The sequence below is a fragment of the Dipodomys spectabilis genome, unplaced genomic scaffold, assembly GCF_019054845.1.
Source record: "Dipodomys spectabilis isolate Male_0828 unplaced genomic scaffold, ASM1905484v1 ptg000188l, whole genome shotgun sequence".
NCBI classification, from domain to species: domain Eukaryota; kingdom Metazoa; phylum Chordata; class Mammalia; order Rodentia; family Heteromyidae; genus Dipodomys; species Dipodomys spectabilis.
This window is the reverse complement of record NW_024870865.1, coordinates 4,393,361-4,417,500: the sequence shown is the minus strand read 5'-3', so window position 1 is coordinate 4,417,500 and position 24,140 is coordinate 4,393,361. Positions and strand designations below refer to the sequence as shown.

Genomic DNA, 24,140 nt, shown 5'->3' with positions numbered 1-24,140 from the left:
AAAAAAATCACAGCCCTGGTACAGCCCTGGTCTCTCTGCATTCCCCAAGCGATGGGGCCTCCAGAATTCTAACTGGTATGGTTTCAAATGACAGTCTTTTTGTGTGTGAGGGGGTCGTGGGGCCTGAACTCTGGGCCTGGGCGCTGTCCCTCAGCTCTTCAGCTCAAAGCTAGAGCTCTACCACTTGAGCCACAGCGCCACTTCCGGCTTTTTCTGCTATGTGGTGCTGAGGAATCGAACCCAGGGCCTCATGTGTTCGAGGCAAGTGCTCTACCACTGAGCCACCTTCCCAGCCCCTAGTTTTTTGTTTTGTTTTGTTTTGGGTCCGGTCATGGGACCTGAACTCTGGGCCTGGGCGCTGTCCCTCAGCTCTTCAGCTCAAGGCTAGCGCTCTACCACTTGAGCCACAATGCCACTTCCGGCTTTTTTTTTTCTGGTTATGTGGTGCTGAGGAATCGAACCCAGGGCCTCAGGCATGCAAGGCAAGCGCTCTACCACTGAGCCACCTTCCCAGCCCTAGTTTTTGTTTTTGTACAGACAACTTTCCAGGGTGTGAGAGGGAGGGATATGTGTTGCCTGCCTGCATTCCAGGGGTGCTGGTGACAATTCTGGGGTGACTTTGGGGCTCCCTACTCCCTCATACATAATGTCAGGATAGTCGTAGTGGGGTTCAACTAAGGAAGTCCGTGTGGGGGGGGACCCAGGCAGGGGCCCAGCTCCTCACAGCGAACACAGAGGTCAAGTTTGGGTTGGGGATGGGGGCAGAAAACCTCTTGGGGTTCTCTGAGCTGCTCCCAGTTCTCCAGCCCCAGCTCCTGAGGCTTCTGACCGGACTTTGCCACTCCCGGAGCATTGCTGTGCACTTTTGACCTTCCCCGTGGCAGCCCTCAGAGGCCAAGTGACTCATATGAAAGTTGCCCAGCGAATAATCAGCCCCAACCCGGCCGCTTCCCACGTGGCCCAGGCCAGGCCTGGAGTGGGGGGTCTAGGCCAGAGCTTCTCTAAGTCTCCCTGGAATAATCGGGCCTGCCAGATTATCCAGAGGGGGAGAGGGAGCGGGGAGAAGGGTGTGCACCCCAGCTTTGACGCCTCAAACCACCAGGAGGGTATTGGCACCCGACGGCATCGGCCACTGGAGTGCTCAAAGCTGACCCAGAGCTGACCCAGCGCTGGGGTTTGGAGGCCCCATGGGGAGGCAGAGGCCGGAGTCCCCGGCAGGGAGGCTGAGGGCAGAGGGTGGAAGCCGCCAGTCTCTTGGCACACTGGGAAGGAGACTGGCCTTCCTGCTGGGCTGGTGCCCATGGCCGGGCAGGAGGGAGGATGGAGGCGACATTCACCAGGCCACCAGGCCTGTCCCCAGGCACAGCGTTCCCCCCCCCACACTGCTGGCACCCGATGTCACCTGCATCTGTTTACCATGGGCCTGGGCACTGCCCACCCAAGCATAGCACACCCTCACCCTTCCCCGGCTGCCCCTCACACCCCCACCCTGACCCCAGAGCCACTCATCCCTTCCACCCCCCCCATCTCCCATCCTTTTCCAGCTAAGGGGGACCCTGGCCCCCCCTGGAATCCCCGCCTGCCCCTCCCCCCGCCCACTTTCAGAAGGGCCCCCTGGAGGGCTGCCAGGCCCTGCTAAGCTCCACGTGGCTCCCACGGCCACCCTCGGGTCATATGAGCCCGCCGGCCTCGTGCTCGCCCCACGTAGAGCCAGCCGGGCCTGGCTGGAGCTGCCGCTCTGTTATTGGAAAGGGTTTGCTGCCAGCGAGGCGGGCATCTGGCCTGGTGTCCTCTTCCTGCAAATCAGCCTGGTCCAGGCGCGGCCTCCCCTGCCCGCCCTGTCCCTCTGGGAGTCAAAGACCTCCCCCCCACACACCCCAGACATAAGTCCTGACCCTCCTCTTCCCCAGATACCCAGGATGGCCCCAAAGAGGGAGGCGCTGGCTTGGGACGCCCTCCATGGCTCAGGCACGGTCACCATGGCTTAGGGACAGACGGCTCAGGTGTGATGTCACATGGGTGTCACACTGGTATCACACTGGCCTCCAGTTCACACAGCTCCCCCCCCCCCCCCCCCCCCCCCCCCGCTCGGGGCCTTACTTAAGTTTTATTGGTAAAGACCTTTCTTTTTTCCAAATCAAGTCATAGGCCCAGATTTCTAGAAGTTCGGACTTGGATGTACATTCTTAGGGTCACAAATTACCCCCATTCCACCAGCCCCTGCACACTGGTAAAGACTAAATTCAAGTACCAAGGGCAAAGTCTGAGGCACATCCGTGTGGCATGCTTGCCAGCCCATGCAGACCCCGGTGCCTGGTGCAGACACCCTCTGCCAGCCATGCCCCACCAAGTGATCACCTGCCGGGTCCCCAAAGAGACCCCAGGGGCCTTGTCCTGTCAGACTTCTAAGATATTATTATTAAGACATACACACACACCACACACACACACACACACACACACACACACCACACACCAGCCTTCTTGTAGAAGATCTTGCTACCCTGCAAGAAGGTAGTTGTCAGATGACTGCTGAGACTATGTCCGCCCTCTCCTAGGCACAGACTTGCTGAGCACCATGGACATGCATCTTAGTCCTTTCCCTGGATGGAGGCAAGGCCTGGAAGTGTGTGGACTTTGAAAACGGGGCTTCCAAGGGGAAAAGTGACAGGGGTTAGCAAGTCTGTGTAGGAAGTGGTTTGAGGGGTGCCTGGTCCCCAGAAATCCACTCGGAAGGTTGACTTTGAGGACCAGCAGGGCCGGTGGGCTTGCTGGCTGTGCCCTGGGTGATGGGCCTGTCCAGCAATGAGAGGAGGCTACAGGGATCCCACGGGCAAGGGGCTCTGACCTTGTCAGACATGGTCACGCTGCATGGCCCGGAATCCACCAGAAGCCGCAGCTTTTTTCCGTTATTATTCTTTGTAGAAAGGACAGCTAGAGGCTAACCAATGTACTCGCTAAAGGCTGGATACTCCAGACATGATTCTAAGGCTGTGTGTGTGTGTGTGTGTGTGTGTGTGTTTACTTTTCTGCTTCAGACTGGTGCTCTACCCCTTGAGCCACATCTCCTTTTCCACTTTTTTTTGCTGGTTAATTGGAGAGAAGAGTCTCTTCCCAGGCTGGCTTTGAACCATGATCCTCAGACCTCAGCCTCCTGAGTAGCTAGGATTACAGGCCTGAGCCACTGGCACCCGGCTGTATCTCATTTGCACTGGGGGGATAGAACCCAAAGCATGTAGGCATGAGCTCTGCCGTGCAGCCTGCCCCCCCACTCCCCCCATCCTCTATGAATAAGAGGTGCCATGCTCTTACTTCCGTTGCCCTGGGTCAGCCCTCAGGCACACACTCACCCCGCTCTGTCCTAGACTGATCTGGATCTGACTGGGCCACAGACTAAGTTTCACCTGCTGACTCCTCTCCCCCGCTGCCCCCCATCCACCCCGCCGCCCAGCCTGCCATGCTTTTGGGTCCCCGGTGGGGAACCCCTTCCTTCTGCACAATCAAGGCCCTGGGCCACGAGCTGGCCTGCCCTAGACCTGCCGGGGGGCCGCCCCAGACCCCCAGCTCAGCTCCATAGTCCAGACATGGCGGCGAGGAAAGCAAGGCTGGAGCACCCATGTCCCTCACACAGATTTGCTAGAAGCCTCTGGAGCCCAGTGACATGTGACAGAGACATTCATTGTGCTTTTCCTCTGTGCCTGGCCCACGTTGGATGTGAGAGATCACTGAGATTTCCCAGAAGATGTCAGGGCTCACCAGGAAGGGGCGGGGACAGCTGGCACTGACGGGCACACACTAGGTGTCAGGTTGGCAGTAGGGGTGAGATTCACCGGACACCTCGCCTTATCTGTGCCCCTCAATCCCACACACACACACACACACACACACGCACGCACACGCGCACACGCACGCACGCGCACACACACGTGCACACACGCGCACACACACACGCACGCGTGCACACACACACGCGCACACGCGCACACACACACTCACACACGCACACACACGCACACACACTCTCACACTCACACATGCACGCACACACATGCACGCACGCACTCACACACACACACACTCACGCACACGCACACACACGCATGCACGCACACACGCACGCGCACGCACACACACACACGCACTCACACACACTCACACATGCACGCGCACACACACGCACACACACGCGTGCGCGCGCGCACACGCACGCACACACATGTCAATCACACACACACACATGCACACACACACGCGCGCACACACACACGCACACACGTCTTAACTGTGGAAGGAGAAAACACATCTGTGCCTTGTGACAGATGTTTGCTGCTGTGCACTCTCAGGGAGAGAAGATGGAAGGAGACACCTAGGAAGGTTCAGGAGGGTGGGGACATTTCCATAGGGTTCTGCAGGATGCCTAGAAGTCAGCCGATCACCTTGGTGTTTCGCACAGAGAAGTGTGAACAGGCAGTCCACCTTATAGAGAATAAGAACCCTGCAGGGCGTCACCCAGGGGCAGCCCTGCCCAGCTGAGCTGCTTACCTAATCCGCTGACAGCAAGAGCTGCGGGGAAGCTTTTGCTGCTTCCAGCCTGTACAACACTTTTTGCGTGGGACATTATTCCCCGTCCACAGACCTGGAGAACCAGGCCTGAATGACAGGACCCCTCCCCCTGGGACTGTCACCGGAGGGGAAAGGGCAGGGGCTGACCTTTGCCCCAGAGGAGGGCGGCAGGTCAGGAGGCATCCAGCCACCAAGCTCCTGATTTTATAAACCCAGTTTAGGAGTCAATCCTGGGGTTCTGGCCCTCCTAGCCGCTCCCTGTCACAGGAGTGAGTTAAGAGAGGCCCAGCTGGCTCCTTGGACTGCCCCACACCCCTACATGCCCCCCCCTTACCCTCTCTGGCACTGGGCAAGGCCCTTAACCTGTCAGCATCTCCGCAAGGGGCTCTGATTCCCAGGGAGGGAGGGGGAGTGGGCGGAGCCACTCCTCCAGCAGAGCCCCGGGCCCTCCACTCCTGTGCCCTGGCCATCCATCACCATGGAAACAGCCCATCCCACAAGGGTTCCAGGCCCATGTTCTAGGACCCAAGAAACACAGCACACCAGACATGCAGACATGCACACCCAGACTCACATGGAAATAAGACACACAAACTGGGTGCCAGTGGCTCACACCTGTCACCTTGGCTATTCAGGAAACTGACATCAGAGCATCACATACCACACCAACCTGGGTAGGGAAGTCTATGAGATTCTTATCTCCAGTGAACCTCTAAAAAATCAGAAGGAGGGCCTGGCACCGGTGGCTCACGCCTGTCAGCTACTCAGGAGGCCGAGATCTGAGGATCGTGGTTCAAAGCCAGCCCAGGCTGGAAAGTCCATGAGACTCTTATCTCCAACAAACCACCAGAAAACTGGAAGTGATGCTGTGGCTCAAGTGGTAGAGCGCTTACCTGAAGTGCTGAGGGACAGTCCCCAGGCCCTGAGTTCAAGACCCAGTACCAGCACCAAAAAGAAAAAACCCCAGATATACAGAGTCTTGCAGACACATAGCCACAGCCAGGCCTGCGAGCACCAGCCGGGACTCCCTTTTGCCTGAGGCTGAGGCCCTGTCCCCTGGCAGAGCTCCAGCCACTGTGCCAGCCTCCCCATAGCCAGGTCAGGAAGAGGCTCTGCGGCACCCCTGCGCCCTGTACCCCACCTCTGGCCTACACAGACCCCGCAGGAAGGACTGTGACACTACCAGGCCCCCAGGGGCCTCCCAGCCCGGGGGGGGGGGTTGGAGGGGGGGCAGAAAGGCTGGGATGGCACCAGGGAGAGGTGGAGCCAGCCCACAAGGGACGGCCTCAACAGGTCCTCAGAGAGCACCCGAGCTTCAGGCGCTGAAGTCCCGCCTGTTCACAAGGGAGAGAATGGGCCTCCGCCTCCGTTTCCTCTGGCACAGCCCCGCCCCGTGGCGCTCTAACCCTGCCAACTTCCTGACTGCAGGCTTTCGGGACAGACCCCGGGTTCCATGAGGCCCCGGTTCTCTATACCCCCAAGAACCAGCAAGAGTTCTTTCATCTGGGACCACAGAGCCCCCAGTTCCCTTCCAGTGGAACCCAGTGCCTCCCTGCTCCCACTGTGACGGGAGCCATCGGGACCCCAAGAGGCCGCCACTTGTCCTGGCCAGCTGTGCCTGACCTTCCAGAAACACTCCTCAGTCTCAGCTTCTCTCTGCTGACGACCGCAAGTTCTTTTATTTATTTTTTGTCAGTTGTGGGGCCTGAACTCTAGGCCCGGGCGCTGTCCCTCAGCTCTTCAAGGCTAGCACTCTACCACTTGAGCCACAGCGCCACTTCCAGTTTTCTTGTGGTTTATTGGAGATGAGAGTTTTACGGACTTTATTGCCCAGGCTGGCTTTGAACTGCGATCCTCAGATCTCAGCCTCCTGAGTAGTGAGGATTACAGGCGTGAGCCACCGGCACCCGGCAACCACAGTTCTTAAGATCCCCAAAGATCTGCCTTAACCACACTCAGGGAAGTAGGCAAGCTCCTCCCCCCATTGCCCACTGAGCCACAGGTGACCAGAGCAGGAAAAGGAAGCTAGGATTCCCTGTATCTCAGGCTGACTTGCTCAGAAATGGGTGCAATAAAGGATGGTAAATGGATGGATGGATGGATGGGTGGATGGATGGGTGGGTGGGTGGGTGGGAGGGTGGGTGGATGGATGGATAGATGGATGGGTGACTGAGTAGATGGAGTAATATGGGACAATAAAATGAAATATGTCAGTGACAGTTTAGGGTACTTACACCAAATTTCATTCCTGGATGATTTTTATTCTTCATTAACTGAGCCCCCCACGGCACCCCCCACCCCCAGCCTGTGCTGGACAAACCCATCTAGATGGTTTAGCCCAACCATCAAGAGTGCCTCGAGCCTGTCTGATTGCAGTCTTTCTGCCCTGGATGGATGTTTGTGGTCATGGGACAAGGGTAAGACCCTCCTTTGTAGAAACCTTTCCTGGGTTTCAGGCAGACAGAGTGGAGGCTCTCAGACCAGTTTTAGGGATCAAGAGAACATTCTGATTTTCTTTCTTTAAAAAAAAAAAAAAAACTTTTAAAGTTAAAAAAACAAAACAAATTTAAAAACCTCAAATCCAAGCCAAGTGCCAGAGGCTCATGCCTAAAATCCTAGATGTTTGGAAAGCTGAGATCGGAAGGGTCACAGTCTGAGAGCAGACTAGACAGAACAGTTTACCAGACCCCTTCTCAGTGGGTAGCTGAGTGTGGTTGGCAGGCTGACTGTCATCCTAAAATAGGAGGATTACAGTCCAGAAAGTGAGGCCTTATCACACACAAAAAGACGCAGGGGCATGACTCAAGTTGATAGCACCTGCTGAGCAAGCATGAACGCCTGAGTTCAAAGCCAGTATCAACAAAAAGAGAGAGAACCCCTTCAGTTGATCAGAGGCCACCAGAATCCTCCCTCTGAGTTGTCTGAATGAACTTCTGAGATTTCAAACAAAGAGAAACTGATCATTCACACCCTGTCATCTGGTCGTCTAGGTGAGTTTTTGCTCTACCGTGAAAAGAACCAAGGAGAGTCTACTTGCATGTAACCAGGGCTACCACGTGTAAGCCTGCAGTTTGGAAACTTCCCTTCCCTTCCTAAAGTAACCATTATTTTTGGTTTTGCCCTTTATTTTATTTATTTATTTATTTTTGCCAGTACCAGACATTGAACTCAGGGCCTTGCACTGGATGACTTACTTAGTTGGCCTTCTACCACTTGAGCCACAACTCTAGCTCATCTTTTAGCTGGTTAGTTGGAGATGGCCGTCTCAGAGACTGTTCTGCCAGAGCTAGCCTCAAACCTCAATCCTCCAGATCTCAGCCTCCAGAGTAGCTAGAATGAGAAGCGAGAGCCACACTGCACCAGGCTCGTTTTGTTTTCGTTGGGGTAAACCCCAACAACTTCCAGCACCCACTTTTCTGTCTCTGTACCTAGGGCTGTTGACCTCCTTAACTCCTGTGGGGCCAAGCGTGTCCTCCTTTAGAAGGACGGGGCTTCCCTTTCCAGCGTTCATGGGCTGTCCATTCATAAATTTGCTCACCCTTTGGTGCCCACCAGTCACTTCCTGTGATTACCTGTCCAGTGTGGGTGCGGGTCCTTCTAGTTCCTTCTTCCATCCTCCCTTCCACCCTTCCTGACAACTGAGGTGAAGAATCTCAGCTCCAGACCTCGCTGGTCGAGGAGGTGGGCTCCTTCCTAACAGAGAACATTCTGGAACGTCTTACAGAACAAGCTCCACTATGCTACTGCTTCCCGCGAGAGCAGCAGGCGCTGTCCCTTCACGAGCTCCCGGGTTCATTTGCGTTCGTGTGTTAAATGACTGCATTTCTGGTAGCAAATTTGCATCTCTCTGGCTGGCTTCTTCACCTCTGGTTATGGGTTATTATTCTCTCCTAGATTGTTCTCTGGGGCCGGACAGAGAAGTGTCTGAGGGAGACGACGGAGGAGGTTCGGCAGATGGGCACCGAGTGCCACTACTTCATCTGTGATGTGGGCAACCGAGAGGAGGTGTACCAGACGGCCAAGGCTGTCCGGGAGAAGGTAGGTGCTGGGATGCCCGTCCTCTGCGCTCGGGGGGTCACTGGCAAGGGGAAATGCTCATAGACCCGAAGCTTAGGGCAGACCAGCTGGTCCAGGGAACCTTCTGGAACATTCCCCATGAAACAGGTTCAAGTTACTTAGGTGGGGAACGGAGATGACTTTGCAACAGGAATATAATAATAATCATAATTAATAATCATCTTTGTGGTCCCCTTGGAAACAATGAACGATGACATTGAACCATTTTTTATTTGGGAGAGCTCTTGTACCTGCTAGGCAAGTGCTCTACCACAGGAGCCACACCTCTACCTCTACCTCTACCCCTTGGAAGTTTAGACCCTGGGGCAAATGTCCCACTGCCTTCTGGGAAAATCCTTATCCTGAGTCCAGTCATCTATGTGGGCTGAGAGTACCTGTGAACTCCCAGAGAGGAAAATACACTTGGTTCAAATCTGTGTGCATTTGTGTACACGCATGCATGTGTGCATGGCTATTGCTCACATGTAATTGTACATGTGTGTGTATATGTGTATGTGTACATGTGCACCTGGGTCCTGGGGCTTGAATTAGGACCTGAGCACTGTCCCTGAGCTTTTTTTGCTCAGGGCTGGCCCTCTACACCTTGAGCCACAGCTCCACGTCCCACTTTCTGGGACTTTCCTGCCTGGCCTGGCTGCAAACTATGATCTTTAAAATCTCAGCTTCTGACCGTGAGTCCCGGGTTAAAGTGTCTTGATTCATGATCATCACCTCAGTTACTCTACATATGCCACGCTCCAGGCATACAGGCACCGTGATGATGTCTAGTCCTCGGGCACCGGTGGCTGTCACTAATGCCACTGATAATCCCAGGGTGAGGCTCAGAGGAGCCACGCAGCTTCCTAAGGCCACGTGACGGCCCGCTGTGGAGTCGGGTCTGTCCTGGTGGCAGCCACCGAGGCTGACCGCCGTCGTGGCCCTGGGCCCGGTCCTGCCCACAGGTGGGAGACATCACCATCCTGGTGAACAACGCCGCCGTGGTCCACGGGAAGAGCCTGATGGACAGCGACGACGACGCCCTCCTCAAGTCCCAGCACATCAACACTCTGGGCCAGTTTTGGGTAAGGCCCAGAGCATGATGGGATCTGGGGGGGCAGAGGGGGAATGGGGCCAGGACACTGGGGTCCAGGCCAGAATGACCGGCCTGAGCTCAGAGAACCATTGGCCTTTCTGATCTCCATGTCCAGCCCTTGGCTGCTCCCCGCCCAACCCCCCACAGGAGAGCTCGGTCCCGGGTGGAGCTGTGGGTCAGCTGGGATGGAGGGATTCAGAATCTGCCTCTGCTCCGTGCTGACCCCGTCCCCGCCCCCCCCCCCCCCCCCCGTGTCCCCCGCCAGACCACCAAGGCCTTCCTGCCACGCATGCTGGAGCTGCAGAACGGCCACATCGTGTGCCTCAATTCTGTGCTGGCGCTGTCTGCCATCCCCGGCGCCATCGACTACTGCACATCGAAGGCCTCGGCCTTTGCCTTCATGGAGAGCCTGACCCTGGGGCTGCTGGACTGTCCGGGCGTCAACGCCACCACCGTGCTGCCCTTCCACACCAGCACCGAGATGTTCCAGGGCATGAGGGTCAGGTCAGCCACCTCCCCCGAGCCTGTCCACCCAGTCCACTGCATGCCTCGGCCTCGGCCTCGGGCTCTGGGAGCTGCTCCTCCATCTGCAGGGCGCTGGGATACTCCAGCAGCGTAGGGTCCTGATTCTCAGAGCTTGTCCAGAGCCCCGGGGCTGAGCGCGTGCAGTGGAATGCTACATGGAGACACAAAGAAAACAGAGTAGTAAACATGAGCTGCCTGGTGACTCAGAAGCATGGCGGTGAGTGAAAGCAACAGGACCCTTTGCCTGATTCCATGTGTGTGGAATTCTAGAAGGTGCAAGACTGGCCTATGCTTCTAGGAACAGACCAGGGGGATAGCCCTGAGGGAAAGGGATAGAGGTAAAGAAGGGAACCCCAGGGAACTTTCTGGGCTTTGGGGGGGGGGGAGGATGTATGTGTCTCTGTCTGTCTGGCTGTCCATCTGTCCTGAGGCTTGAATCACAGCCTGTGCACTGTCCCTGAGCTTTTTTTTTTTTGCTCAAGGCTAGCATTCTACCAATTGAGCCACAGCTCCACTTCTGACCCTTTGGTGGTTTATTGGAAACAAGAGTCTCACAGAGTTTCTTGCCCAGGCTGGCTTTGAACCATGTCCTCAGATCACAGCCTTCTGAATAGCTAGGGTTATGGGCCGGAGCCACCAGTGCCCTGCGCTTTGTGGGCTTTTAGAAAATCCCCCCCACCCCCACTCCTGGTTTGCATTAATCAAGTGGCGTGCGTTTGATTGTATATTCGTCATAGGCGGATGTAAAGGGACTGGAGAGGCCCAGCTGTCCCTCCCCCCAGCCCCTGCAGACCAAGGCCAGCAAGGGAGCGTGTGCTTGGGAACCAGGCTCCCCGTCACTGGGTGACATCAGGTCTGATGGGTTGCTGCCTTAGCTTCATAGCCATCTTGCTGCATACCAAGAACTCAGCAAATGGACCATTGTTTAGGGACATCAGATTACCCGATAACAAAAACCAGGGATCACACCCAACCCCGTGTGTGTTACCACCATCCAGCTTCCAACGGTCTACCTTCTGATGACACGCTTCAGCGTCTTCCAGAAGCGAGGCTTGGGACTTGTGGGTGCGGCTCAGTAGAGAAGCCCTGGCCCAGCAGGCCCAAAGCCCTGGGTGTCATCCTTAGCATCCAAAAGAATTAAGCAAGTGACATGAAGACAGCGTGGCAGGCCACCGTGAGAGAGGGAGGAGATGCTTGTGAAGCCACGTAGGAATCACTCCGCATGTCTTAGTGGCTAGTGACAGGGGCAGTGAAGTTTGGCTCATCACGAAATGGAAATGCCTGGTTTTGAGTCACACCTCAGCTATTCTGCAGCTGTGGAACTTTGGGCTTGTTCGGTTGCCTCAAAGCATTTCATTTCATTTTATTTCTTGCTTGTCTGTAAAATGATGGAAATAATATTTGCTTCATAGGATCACTGGGCAAATTAGAAGCCATCCATGTAAAACCCCTAGGGCAAAGCCCAGCATATAGTAGTAGCTGCTCAGTAAAGAGCTGCTGGGCCAGTTATGTTTTTTACTAACAATAGATACCTTCAGCCGGGCACTGGTGGTTTACACTAGTAATTCTAGCTACTTGGGAGACTGAGAATAGGATGCCTGTGGTTTGAGGCCAGCCCCAGGATCCCCCCCCCCCCCCAAAAAAAAAAAGTCCACAAGACTTCATTTCAACCCATAGCTGGGTAGAGTGGCACATACCTGTCATTCCTATCTTTGTAAGAGGCTGAGTTTGAGAAGACTGTAATTCCAGGCCACTCTGAGCAAGAAAAGCCTAGGGTAGTGTACATCCCAGCTACGGGCTAGGGAGTGAAAATAGGAGGATCGTAGTCCAGGTACATACCTGAGCAGGAAGTGAGACCCTAACTCAAAAATAAGCAGCACCCCAAAACAGGGTCCAGGGAGGTGAGGAGTCAAGGGGTGAGTCAGCAGTAGAATATCTACCTAGCAAGCACAAGGCCCTGAGTGCAAACTCCAGGACTGCCAAAAAAAATGAAAGAGAGAAAGAGAGGGAGGGGAAGGAAGGAAGGAAGGAAGGAAGGAAGGAAGGAAATGCTTCATCAACATGCCTGCTGCTAGCTTTTCTAGTAGATCAGCTCTCCAAGAGTTTGCAAACACATCATCGCACGTTCCGTTATTTAGAAGACGCTATATTCGTAACTTAATGACCCATGAGAGAATTTGTTTTTCCCCTTGAGAACTCAGTTTCTTCTCTTTGTATATAAGGGGTGTCCAGTAAATGCATGTTGGCGGTCTGGGGGCAAACTATAATTTAACTGGGTGCTCTAGGAATGGGGAGGAGGGATGCATCTGCAGCCTTCGCGTCTATATGAGCATGTCTGCTTCTCCTTCTGCCATTTTTCCTCTCTACTTGAAAAATGTAATCCCAGCACTCAGGAGGCTGAGGCAGGAGGATCACAATTTAGAAGCCATCCTGGGCAACACAGTAAGACCCGGCCTCAGCAGCAATTCAAGCGCCCCCTCCCCCAAGTCATTTTTCCTTACTGGTTCGGCATATGAGCACAAATGGTCTGAGGTAGAATCCCAGTTCTGTGTGACTTTGGGCAAGTGACTTGACTTTTCTGTGTCTCGCTCTCCTCATTTATCCAAGGGGATTCCTATTTTGTTGGTGGCACTAGTGTTTGTCAGTCCTATTTATTGGTATATTGTATTCCAGCCACACCACACTGCACTGGGGCCTTGGGCTGCCCTGGCTGAGCTCTGAGCCCTGATTTCCTGATCCAGAAACAGAGGCTCAGGGAGCAGTAATGGGCCAAGGCCACACAGTTGAGCAGGCTTTTTACCGTGCTGTGCTCACCAGAGTTCATAGCTGGGCCCATTCCCTGTGGGCCTGCTTCCCATCCTGTCCACCATAGAGGGAAAAAAATCCCACCAGCAGATGCTTGAGATTGCTCCGCCGGTCCAGCAGGGGTCTCACCAGGAAGATTCCCCCCAGAGCGGAGTCTGTCCACTCTGTCCTCACCCCTCCCAGAGGCAGGGCTGGCTGCAGGCGGAGGCTGAGGAGTCCAGACCAGCCTCCGTGGAGTCTGCCCCTTCTAGAATGCCAAGCTGGCATTTTATTTTATTTTATTTTTGTTTTTTTTTGTTTTTTTTGGGTCTGGTCATGGGGCCTGAACTCTGGGCCTGGGCGCTGTCCCTCAGCTCTTCAGCTCAAGGCTAGCACTCTACCACTTGAGCCACAGCGCCACTTCCGGCTTTTTTCTTTTTGCTTATGTGGTGCTGAGGAATCGAACCCAGGGCCTCAGGCATGCAAGGCAAGTGCTCTACCACTGAGCCACCTTCCCAGCCCCCCAAGCTGGCATTTTAGAACGTGCCGTTGACACTGTAACAGGAGAAAGCGCAGGGAGGGCGCCTTGGATCCTGGAACCTGCCTGTTGCTCAGCAGACCCAAGTACTCAACGCCCTTAATCTTCCTGGTGCCACAGGGAGATGTGAGCTCTTTGTGGGGCAGAGGTCAGAGCCAGCAGTGCCTTAAGCCCAGGAAGACAGGAAAAACAAAGCCTGGACCCTGTACAAGCCTAGTTCACCCTAGGTCCCAGGCCTGGTCTTTAGAGTGCATCTTAGAGTGCATCATTAAGGTATGGCTCTAGGATCAGAGGCTTCTGCGTAGGCATGACAACCTCCCTGATGTCTGTTATTCAATCATTCATTCATTCATTCATTCATTCATTTGGAAATCCCTTAGGATGAATGCTACACATGTTTGAATGATCAATAAATCAGTGAATGAATGAATGAATGCCAGGCAGGTATCTCCAGCAGAGCACTTGCCTCCAGACAAGAACAAGACATGCTGAGAGAAGTTGCTTGGTGTTCACATTAGCAAGTTATTTGTTTTGCTAAGTGCTGGATACTGCTGGAACCAGGCCTCTGCCCCCGTGGGATTCACAGTCTGATGGAGGATACCAGCCATTAATAAAGACACAACCAGCCAGGCACTGGTGGCTCACACCTTGTAATTCTAGCTACTCAGAAGTCTGAGACCTGAGGATCACAGTTAAAAGCCAGCCTGGGCAGCAAATTCTGTGAGACTCTTATCTCCAATTAACCACCAAAAGAAAGAGGGGTGGGGGGAAGAAATGGCACTGGGTTCAAGTGGTAGAGCACTGGTCTTGAGCAAAAATGCTAGACAGTGCCTAAGTCCTAAGTTCAAGCCCCAGTACTAGCAAGCATACAAAAGGGGGCGGGCGTTTTAAACATGATAGAGTTAAAGCCCATAGCTGTCATCTGGCTCTCCATAGACCAGAGGCTGCTCAAGGTTGAATGGGATTGGAGGAGCCGGGAGTGAGCCAGTCTGTTGGGACAGTGGTAGGAGGCCGTAGCAGAGAAGGGTTGAGTGGTGCTGCTGGAGCAGAAGGAAGGGAAGAGGAGGTCAGAGTGTGAGGCAGGGCGGGGCCTGGACTGCAGAGCTCCAGGAGCACCTGGAGGACTCTGGAACTGGTGCAGAGGAGGATGAGCTCCTTGATTTTTTTGGGGACCCCCTGCAAGCTGGGAGGCCCCCACTCGCATGCCTTGGGAATTCCGGGAGGTCTGGGATGAGAGAGAGAATTCCACAGCTTCGAGGCCCTCACCCAGCAGAGGACAGAGAGGCCCAGACGTGGAGGCCACACCGAGGCCCCTGGCAGGAGTGCAGGCCTCTACAAGGGAGACCTCCTGTGTCTGCCTGCCCTCAGGTTTCCCAACCTCTTTCCCCCGTTGAAGCCGGAGACCGTGGCCCGGAGGACAGTGGAAGCTGTGCAGCTAAATCAGGCCCTCCTCTTGCTCCCGTGGACAATGAATATCCTCATTATCTTGAAAAGGTATGAGGCTGTGGGAGGAGCCTCTAGGCTGGGCTCCCGCCAAACCTTACCCCTTCCCCTGGTGGTCCCTGGTGGGGAAGAGGTATCCAGCTGGAAATGTGCATCTGGGCTCGATTAGTCATGTCTGCCATGGGCAGGGGAATGAGAGGATGCTATCTTGAGCATAGGACAGTGGTTCTCCAACTTGGTCTCAGAAACCTGTAAGTCTAGAAATCATTGAGGAACCACTGTTCACTGGGATAGAAATTAAAACAGAAAAAGAATGGATACAGTATGTGTTCTGTTAAATTAATATAAATGTGGACAAGCACTGATGACTCACACTTGTAATACTAGCTACTCAGAAGGTTGAGATTTGAAACCAGTCCAGGCCTAAAGTCCATGAGACTCCCAATTAATCTGCAAAAAAAAAAAAAAGCTGGAAGTGGAGTGTGCTTCAAATGGTACAGTGCCATTCTTGAGTAAAGAAAGCTAAAGGACAGTGGGAGCTCCAGTACTTACACACACAAAGAAAATAAATAGGTTATTTGAGGGTTGGGAGAGGGGTGGGTTCTTGTTTGTTTATTTATTTATTTTTGCCGGTCGTGGGGCCTGAACTCTGGGCCTGGGTGCTGTCCTTCAGCTCTTCAGCTCAAGGCGAGTGCTCTACCACTTGAGCCACAGCACCACTTCCAGCTTTTTTTCCCCTGCGTATGTGGTGCTGAGGAATCGAACTCAGGGCCTCATGCATGCAAGGCAAACGCTCTACCACTGAGCCACCTTCCCAGCCCCTCTTGTTAGTTCTTTTTTAGTTGTTTTTGTTTTTCTTTTCCTGAGATACAATCTTGCTGTGTAGCCAAGGCTCACCTTGAACTCATGATATTTCAGCCTTGGCAAGTGCAGGGGTTACAGGGATGTGCCAGGGCCCGGTCCATTAATACGTTCATGTGACAAGTAGGTAGATGTTCTACAAAAAATAACAACTCTTCAGGAGCGATGACGTTTCACAACTAGATTCTCCTGTTGTTGTTGTTTTTTTTTTTCTTTTTTGCCAGTCCTGGGGCTTGAACTCAGGGCCTGGGCACTATCCCTGAGATTCTTTTGCTCAAGGCTAGCACACTACCCCTTGAGCCATAGCACCACTTCCGGTTTTTTCTGTTTATGTGGAATTGAACGCAGGGCTTCATGCTCACTAAGCAAGCGCTCTACCACTGAGCCACATTGCAGCCTAGATTCTCATTTTATTCTCTTGTGATATTCCATGTCACCAAAGTCTCTGGAAAACTCCACTGTGCACTCCTGACAGTGGGAGCCATAAGGCCACATGATGCCTTCCTTTTTTATTATTATAAAGGTCACCTGACCTCAGAGTCCCCTTTGGAGATCTCAGGCACCCCCAGGGGCTCCCAGGCCACACTTGGAGCACCACTGTCTGATGGAGAATTAGCAATGCTCCCAGCCCTCGGGACGTTTAGTCTTAGCGAGGAGCCCAGGGGTCTTGATGCCAAAGGTTCAGAATTCACCGGAACTTCATAGACCACCTCCCAATAGTCTCCTATCCCCAGAATTTTCCCAGCGTCAGGTTCCTATAGAATGTTCCAGATCTTCCTCAGTGAGCTGTTGCCATCCCAGCCCCTCAGTGAAGGGGGCTGGGACACATGGCCGCCCCCATGCAGCGTCCATGGTCTCCTCAGCCCAGCAGGGACAGCTTCCTCCCCGAGCCAGGAGTCTGGCCCCTCCCACCCCAGAGACCTCAGTTAGCAGGCAACAGCCCCCCCCCCCCACTGTGTGACATGGAAGGAGCTGGGGTATGCCCGCCCCCCCACCCCAACCCTGCTGACCATCTTTGCCTACCCTCTCCCCCAGCATTCTCCCACAGGCCGCATTGGAGGAGATCCACAGATTTTCAGGAACCTACACCTGCATGAATACTTTCAAGGGGCGAACATAGAGATCGGAAGCAGAGACTTGCTCAAGGAGTCACGGACCTAAGGGGCCAAGGCACCCCAGGCACACACCTGGGCACCTGTCCGCTGGCACATTTCTGCAAGGGGTGAGCGGAGCTGCTCAAGGAAGAATCTGGCAGCTCCCCAGATCAGCCCCAGGACCTTTGCACAGGACGGATGGGTGTTAGCCCCCTCTCTCCCCAGGAGGAGACAAGAAGCCAGCCAGCAGCCACCTTGACACTTTGGTATATTTCTAATTCTATAGAGTTTATTGTTACACGGCTTCTCAAACCTAACCAGCCTCAGCAGTGTGCATAGACTTATTTCCAGAAGGGTCTGCTTCCAGGAGTTCTGTCTTCCCCCGCCGCCCCCCCCCCCCCCCCCCCCGCCCACTCAGTCTCAGCTTGCACAAACTGGTTGAACGGCAGGAATGAAAAATAAAAAGAAAGATGGCTTTTATGAGTTCCTTTGTTCAAATCCTTAGAGGGCAGTTGGGAGGGAGCAAATCACCACCACAAAGCAGCGTCCTTTGAGAGGGATCGGTCAGCCCGGGACACCCAGCCGCCCAGAGTGGAGAAGCAAGCCCCGCCCGGCCTGGAGGCCGAGGTCCAAAGCCAGAGCCAAGGCCTGAGGGCAGAAGGAGATGCCTGGCTCCTTCCTAACTTGGCCAAGTCCCTTCCCAACACGCCTGGCATCCCTGAAAATAGCCCAGAAGTTTGCTCCCCGGGTCCTGCATCGGCACCTCGGGGTGAGCAGAGCTGGGTCCACGCGCACGAGTCTGCAAAGCCCACACCTGGAAAACACCAGTGCAAGATGCGAATTATCAGGTGGAGAGGGGCTCGGGAGCCCCAGGACACAGGGACACCTCATTGAAACGAGGTTCTGAGAGGCCCCAAGCCCAGGAGTCCCAAGGCTGGTCCAGCCACTGACCCCCAGACGTCAAATAAAAAAGAGGGTGCAGGGCAGAGGACAGAGAGCGGAGATGGCTTTACTCCACAGCACGGGGAGACGCGATTCAGGACATCTTCAGTCTTCCAGGGTGCAGCATTGGCTTCAGGTTAAACAGGGAGAAACTGGGGGGGGGGGGGGGGGGGGGGAGGGGGAGGAGAAGGGAGGTCTGCAGAGTTACAATAGCCCCAGGTCACAAGTGAGGCCAGGGTGACCTTGAGCTCAGCCTTTGTCCTTGGAGGAGTTCTGGAGAATTCTTCTCACTTTTTTTTTTCTTTTAAGGTCAGTCGTAGGACTTGAACTCTGGGACTGGGCGCTGTCCCTCAGCTCTTCAGCTCAAGGTGGGCACTCTACCACTTGAGCCACAGCGCCACTTCCAGTTTTCCGAGTTCTTCATTGGAGATAAGAGTCTCATGGACTTTCCTGCCCAGGCTGGCTTTGAACTGTGATCCTCAGATCTCAGCCTCCTGAGTAGCTCGGATTACAGGCGTGAGCACCAGTGCCCGGCTTCTTCTCACTTTCTTAACTGAAACAGAACAGGAGCAAGGTATCCCTGAGTTTTTGGCTGTTTGCAGCCAGTGTGGGCGGTGTACCTGCACCCCACATGTTCACTGTGGACCCCGTCTTTCCTGGAGCCCACGGCCATGGCAGAGAATCGCTCAGGTCAAAGAGCAGAGTGGAAGTTGAGCTCATTCACCGGGCCCAGCCAAGGCCTCTTTTAAGCTGTCTCTCCAGGCATCACGGCCAGTGGTATGGGGTGCTATGTTCCCGTACCCCCAACCGGCCTCAGGAGCTGGGGAGGCTGGAGTGGCAGGAAGAACCGACAGGCTAGGCCGCTGGCGGAGATGCCCCGTGGTCCTCTGCTGCGGCTCTTCCGTGGCACGAGGTCCAGTAGACCTTGGCCCGGGCTGGTAGGGATGGGGGAACAACGTGGCCTCTGTCCTCGTGGCTTTTGCAGACATGAGGCTTCCTTTAGGAGACGAGTCTGCCACACCTGGTCACTCATTAGTGACCACCCAAAGACTTCACGGACCCCAAAGCTGGGATGTATTCACCAAGATGTGACACACACCCCCAAATCTCCACAGCTTCCCATAGTGGTTTCTGTCTTTATGACCAGGACGGCTCCCGAGGTAACCACCTGGCTAGCCTAGCACTGCCTGGCAACAAATGATGTCATTTTTGCTCTCCCCTGATTGGCCAGCACTGCCCACATGATCCAGCAAGCCCACCAGCGGGATATAGGAGGACTGTATAGCATTATGGAGAAAAGCAGATACGAGATGGCAGGGACATGGTGGCTTTGGGGAACAGGATCGTGATGTCAGGGAGGGCTCTGAAGGGCCAGCTGCCTGCCCTTACCCCAAAGCTTCCTTTCCGATGAGCTCAGGGAAGCGGATGCAGCCTCCAAGCCAGACCAGGTCCAGGTCCAGAATCTGAGCTCTGCTTTGCCTGCCGGGCAAGGCCCTGCCTTACAGCGCCAGACAGTGACGAGGGACGTCACCAGGACCCGCTTGTCACCTTCCTTTTAGTCCCCGAGGAATGAGTCACCAAAGCAGGAGACCTTACTCCCAAAGTTTCCTCCAGGAGCATCTGCACAGCCCTGGTGTGCCTGGACAATGTGGCTGTGTCCCCAGAGCAGGAACCTGTCTGTCACGGGATCTGTCACCAGCACCGTGGGGTTGGCACCTCTCGGTGAGGAGGGGGGGGGGGGGGCTGAGGAGGACCGCTCTGCTGTGTCTGACCCTCTCCGAGAAGCCACGAGCTGTGATCTTGCTGGGGATGGAACCCGGGGCTCTGTGCGGGCAAGGCCAGCGTCCACTGCGCCTGCTCTGCTCACGCTCAGCCCTGCCAGCTGGACGCCTGGGCTTTCCATGACATTGGACTTGGCCTGTGGGCCAGGAATGCATCCAGGCTCCCTGGGGAACAGCCCCATGGCCCTCGTGGGGCCTGGGGAGCACAAAGTGTCATCTTGGCTGCGGTGAGACCTCTCCGTTTCCCACCACCCTGGGGGCTTCTCCTATTGGCAGGACACGGCCTGGTCCCACCCCCATCCTTCCCCCCAGGCCAGGAGCTTTCAATCTTTTCCTGGATCTTTTCCCAGAGGAACCAGGGGAACAGGCCTTGGGTAGATTCCCAGGAGGCTGAGTTCTGGTCCCTCTCTGGGCTGGGTTGGCTGCCTGGAGGGCTCAGGGAGTGACAGTGCCCAGCTAATTCTGTCCCTTCGCTTGGTGGGAGCAAAGGAAAGTGACAAGGCCAACCCCACAGGAAGACCAGGGGCCTGGGAAACAACCCGGCCGCCATGCTTGACGTTCCTCCCCATTCCCAAAGAAAACCAGATTTTGGGGTGGGCGCCCAGCCCAGGGAGGCGCCAGACCTAAGCCCCATCCCGGCCCCGTGCCAGGGGACCAGGCTTTCTGGCTTGGCCAGTGGTCAGGAATGGAAGGAAGCCTGTGACGACCGCCACACTTCCCTCCTCCCCTGGGGAGGGGGGGGAGGGAGGAGGGGGAGGGAGGGAGGCCAGACACGGGGAGACACTGAGAGGCTGATTCTCTTCTTCAAGGGCGCAGCTGATGTTTGGGAGGGACCAGGATGACAGGAAGCTCCCAGGGTGACCGCAGCTCCCCCCTCCATTACCCCCCCCCCCCCCCCCCGGCCCTCAACACAGAGCCCCAGTCAATGGAGAGAGAGGCATTCTCTGTCCTGGATGGGGACACCAAAGAAAGGCACCAGGTCACAAGGCAATGAGCCGCAGGGGGGGGGGGGTGCCCCTCCCCCTTCCCCGCCCCCCCCAGGCCTGTACACACACTCAGATGCTCAGGCAAGGCCCCCCCTGCCCTGTGCAGGCTGCTGCCCCCTCTGGGGGCACACTGGGCTCTGGCCCTGAGGCTTTTCACGTCCATGGACTGTGTCCCTTCAACCTGGAACTCCTCAGTTCCCATCTGCTCAGCCATCACCACCTGACCACACTGGGCCTGGCTTGCTGTACCTCAGCAGGGTCTTTTGTTAGGTGGGGGGTAGGGTAACTGGGATTTGAATTCAGGGCTTTACACTCTTACTTGGCTTTTCAAAACATAATAATTTTATTTATTTATACGCCAAGTTCCCCATGCAGGAGAGTGCCTTGTGATTGCTGTATAATCTCCCACAGCCTGAGCAGAATACAATTTGCCTGTTCATCTTAAAAAATAAAAATATTTAGCTGTCCTGGGATTTGAGCTCAGGGCCTTGCACTTGCTAGGCAGATGCTCCACCACCTGAGCCCGGCCATCCCCTCAAGCCCTGCATTCCTCCTCGTTGATGGGCGTTTGGGAGTGAGTAGGAGTCCCCTGCTTGGTCTGGCTGACTGAACCAGACATCTGTGAGGGCGGGGGATGGGGGGAGCAGGACCCCATGACCAGAGTCCATAGCCCAGAATGCGTGCTGGACATCTGACGCCTGAAGAACAGAGACGGGCAGCCGACCCGAGCTTTGCCTCCTGGCACCCCTCCCCCACAGCCACCTCTGCCCCACGACCTCTCTCCTTCCCGACACACAGTAACGACCAGTCTGTCAGGGAACGCTCCAGGCCCCCTGCACGTCCTCCTCCGAGGCCCTGGTGACATCACGGATGGGCGATTGTCTGCCGGGACTGGCAGTGCCCTGGTCTTCACTCTCCTCACTCTGCCTCCCTACTGCAGGGACCAAAGAAGTTTCTAGACCTTGCCAGATGTTCCCAAAGGAGCTAAGCTACCCAGCGGGGAGTCCTTGTTCAGAACTCTCTGTGGGAGTCACCACCGTGGGCTAAGGAGACCGAGCGAGGCCCAGGGAGCTTCGATGGCCTGTCCCGGGGCGGCTGGCAGTGCGGCTGGCATGTGGACCTTGTGCCCGCGGGGCTGCGACCTCTCAGTCCTCCACAGAGAGAGGGCCTGGGGCGCCTCGGGTGTGGGTCCCCTGCATGTCCCTGCTTTGGACGTGGCCTGGTGAGTGATACCCAAATGGTGCAGAATTGTCTGGCCCTCCCTCCCAACCCTTCCCATGCCATCCATTGTTCCAGGGTCAAAGGCAAAGGAGGAGGGCCCTGGGAGGGGCCGTGGGCGGGGCTTGTTCCTTGGGGGGTCAGCTTAGGAGGTGTGGGGCCTGCCTGGGGTCCACCAGCCTCTGCAGGCCCGGCAGGAATGTGAGGTCCACGCGGGCATGCGTGCCTGGACCTGGGCTTCTTGCTGGGGGCAGGTGGGTGGGGCTTGGCTCGGCTGGGCAGGCCAGCCAGGCCTGGCATGGTTGCCGTCCACACTGGGCTGTGGACGCCAATCACACTGGGTCAGATGACAGTTAAGGAGCATAGGAGAATGGAGGGTCTGGAGTCTGGGGCCAGCCATTTCCCACTGAGATGTCTGCATCCTGGCTCAGGGGTACTTTCGGCTTAACCTTAACTCAAACGTAACCTCTCCGAGCCTCAGTTTCCTCACCTGCAGCACATGGGACCAGTAGCCCTGTCCACCGCAACAGAACTGCTTATGAAAACCAAAGGAGCATATACCTAGTAAATTAATGCATGAGAGCAAATCAGTACAGTTCCATTTTATCTTCTAACAAAGCCAGACACTGGTGGCTCACATCTGGAATACTAGCTACAGAGGAGGCTGAGATTTGAGGATCAGGGTTCAAAGCCAGCAAGAAAATTCCTGAGACTCTTTTTTTTTTTTTTGGTCGGTCGTGGGGCTTGAACTCTGGGCCTGGGCACTGTCCCTCAGCTCTTCAGCTCAAGGCGAGCGCTCTACCACTTGAGCTACAGCGCCACTTCCGGTTTTCTAGTGGTTTATTGGAGATAGGAGTCTCATGGTCTCTCCTGCCCAGGCTGGCTTTGAACCGCGATCCTCAGATCTCAGCCTCCTGAGTAGCTAGGATTACAGGCGTGAGCCACCAGCGCCCGGCATTCCTGAGACTCTTATCTCCAGTTAACCAGGCAAAAAGCCAGAAATGGAGCTGTGGCTCAAGCAGTGAAAAAGCTAAAGAAGAACGCCCTGACCCGGAGTTCAAGCTCCAATACCGGCACCAAAATAAAAGTACAATGAAAGTAATCAATCACTGTGGGCTCCGTGTATGATAAATCCTCAGCGATATGCATTTAGCTAGGAAACATCTCCCAATACTTTATAGAAAACTGAGCCAGAGAATGACAAGGGGTTTTTCCCAAGTTCACAGCTGAGAACTGGGAGCACTGGGATTTAAGCCCCACAGTCCAGTTGAGAGCTTCTGGCTTTGAATCCTTAGGTCTTTGGCCTCTTAAGTACAAAGTTTGGAGTGCAGATCTAGCGCCTGCCCCAATTCACCAGCATCTCACCAGGTGGACCAAGGTAGGGCCACTTCCGGAGGGCTTCTGGAGCCTTTGTGTGCCTAGACAGGAGTCTCATTGAGAGCTTGCTGTCTCTTAGAGGTGAACATGGGTGGGTCCCAAGTTCTACTCCTTTCATAGTCCAAACCTTCCTCAGACCCCCCCCCCACCCCGTCTCTCCCCTCCCCCCCCCATCCCCTCTCCTTAGGACAAATAACTCCTTCAGACCAATTCCTGGAGCCATTTAAATGTGCCAGGTTTACTGAGGGACAATGAAGTTCCAGGAAGTGCATTGGTGGCCAGTCAGTCACTCGGTGTGCAGGTAGTGGCCACTAGGCAGGAGTTTGCCAGCCCAGCCTGGAGCCATGGCATGGGCAGCCAGCCGACCCTCCCTAACACCACAAGGGGCTTGGCCAGTTCTTTTGCCGAAATCCTGAAGTCACTCAGGAAAACGACACCGGAGCTGGGAGTCCAGCTGCTCAGATGCCATGGGGTGCAGCCAGGCCACGGCGTCCAAGTCCTGCTACAGGCCAGCTACTGAGACACACTGCCATCGTTGTCACTGTCACCGACAGACACCCCACTGGGGCGCTCCCCACGCTCTGCTGAGTGAAAGACCAGAGTCCACACCCCAGCGCTAGGGCCTTGGAAAGCAAAGATGGAGCCAATTTGTCATTTCAGACCCAAACTCAGGAGCTGGTACCCTGAGAAGGAGCTGCTCCTTCTTGAGACACTGGTTAACTCCCTGAGTGACAGCTGAAAAGCTCAGTAACTACTGGCTTCCTGTGGGGCTGGGTCCAGGGTGCAAACACACTTTTCAGGCCATGGTCAGCACTCAGTTCCTCTTTTCCTGTTCTTCATTTCCAGTCTTTGGGCTGACTTCCTTCCAAAACATCATGA

The 24,140-nt window shown here is 55.2% G+C and overlaps 1 protein-coding gene across 2 annotated transcripts in view; it reads left to right on the top strand.

Moving 5' to 3' along the window:
• Positions 1-17,437, top strand: part of Dhrs3 (dehydrogenase/reductase 3) — a 31,911-nt gene extending 14,474 nt beyond the window's left edge. The window contains exons 2-6 of one of the 2 annotated variants that reach the window (XR_006149946.1): positions 8,458-8,601; positions 9,582-9,701; positions 9,978-10,216; positions 14,956-15,053; positions 16,899-16,986. Coding sequence is in view for 1 of the 2 variants with exons in the window: in XM_042695637.1 (XP_042551571.1) it covers positions 8,458-8,601; positions 9,582-9,701; positions 9,978-10,216; positions 14,928-15,053; positions 16,899-16,983 (714 nt within the window). In the remaining variant the exon portion in view is untranslated. Of the gene's footprint in view, positions 1-8,457; positions 8,602-9,581; positions 9,702-9,977; positions 10,217-14,927; positions 15,054-16,898 lie in introns of both variants that reach the window. The other variant, XM_042695637.1, reaches the window with a different exon arrangement.
• Positions 17,438-24,140: the final 6,703 nt, after the last annotated feature.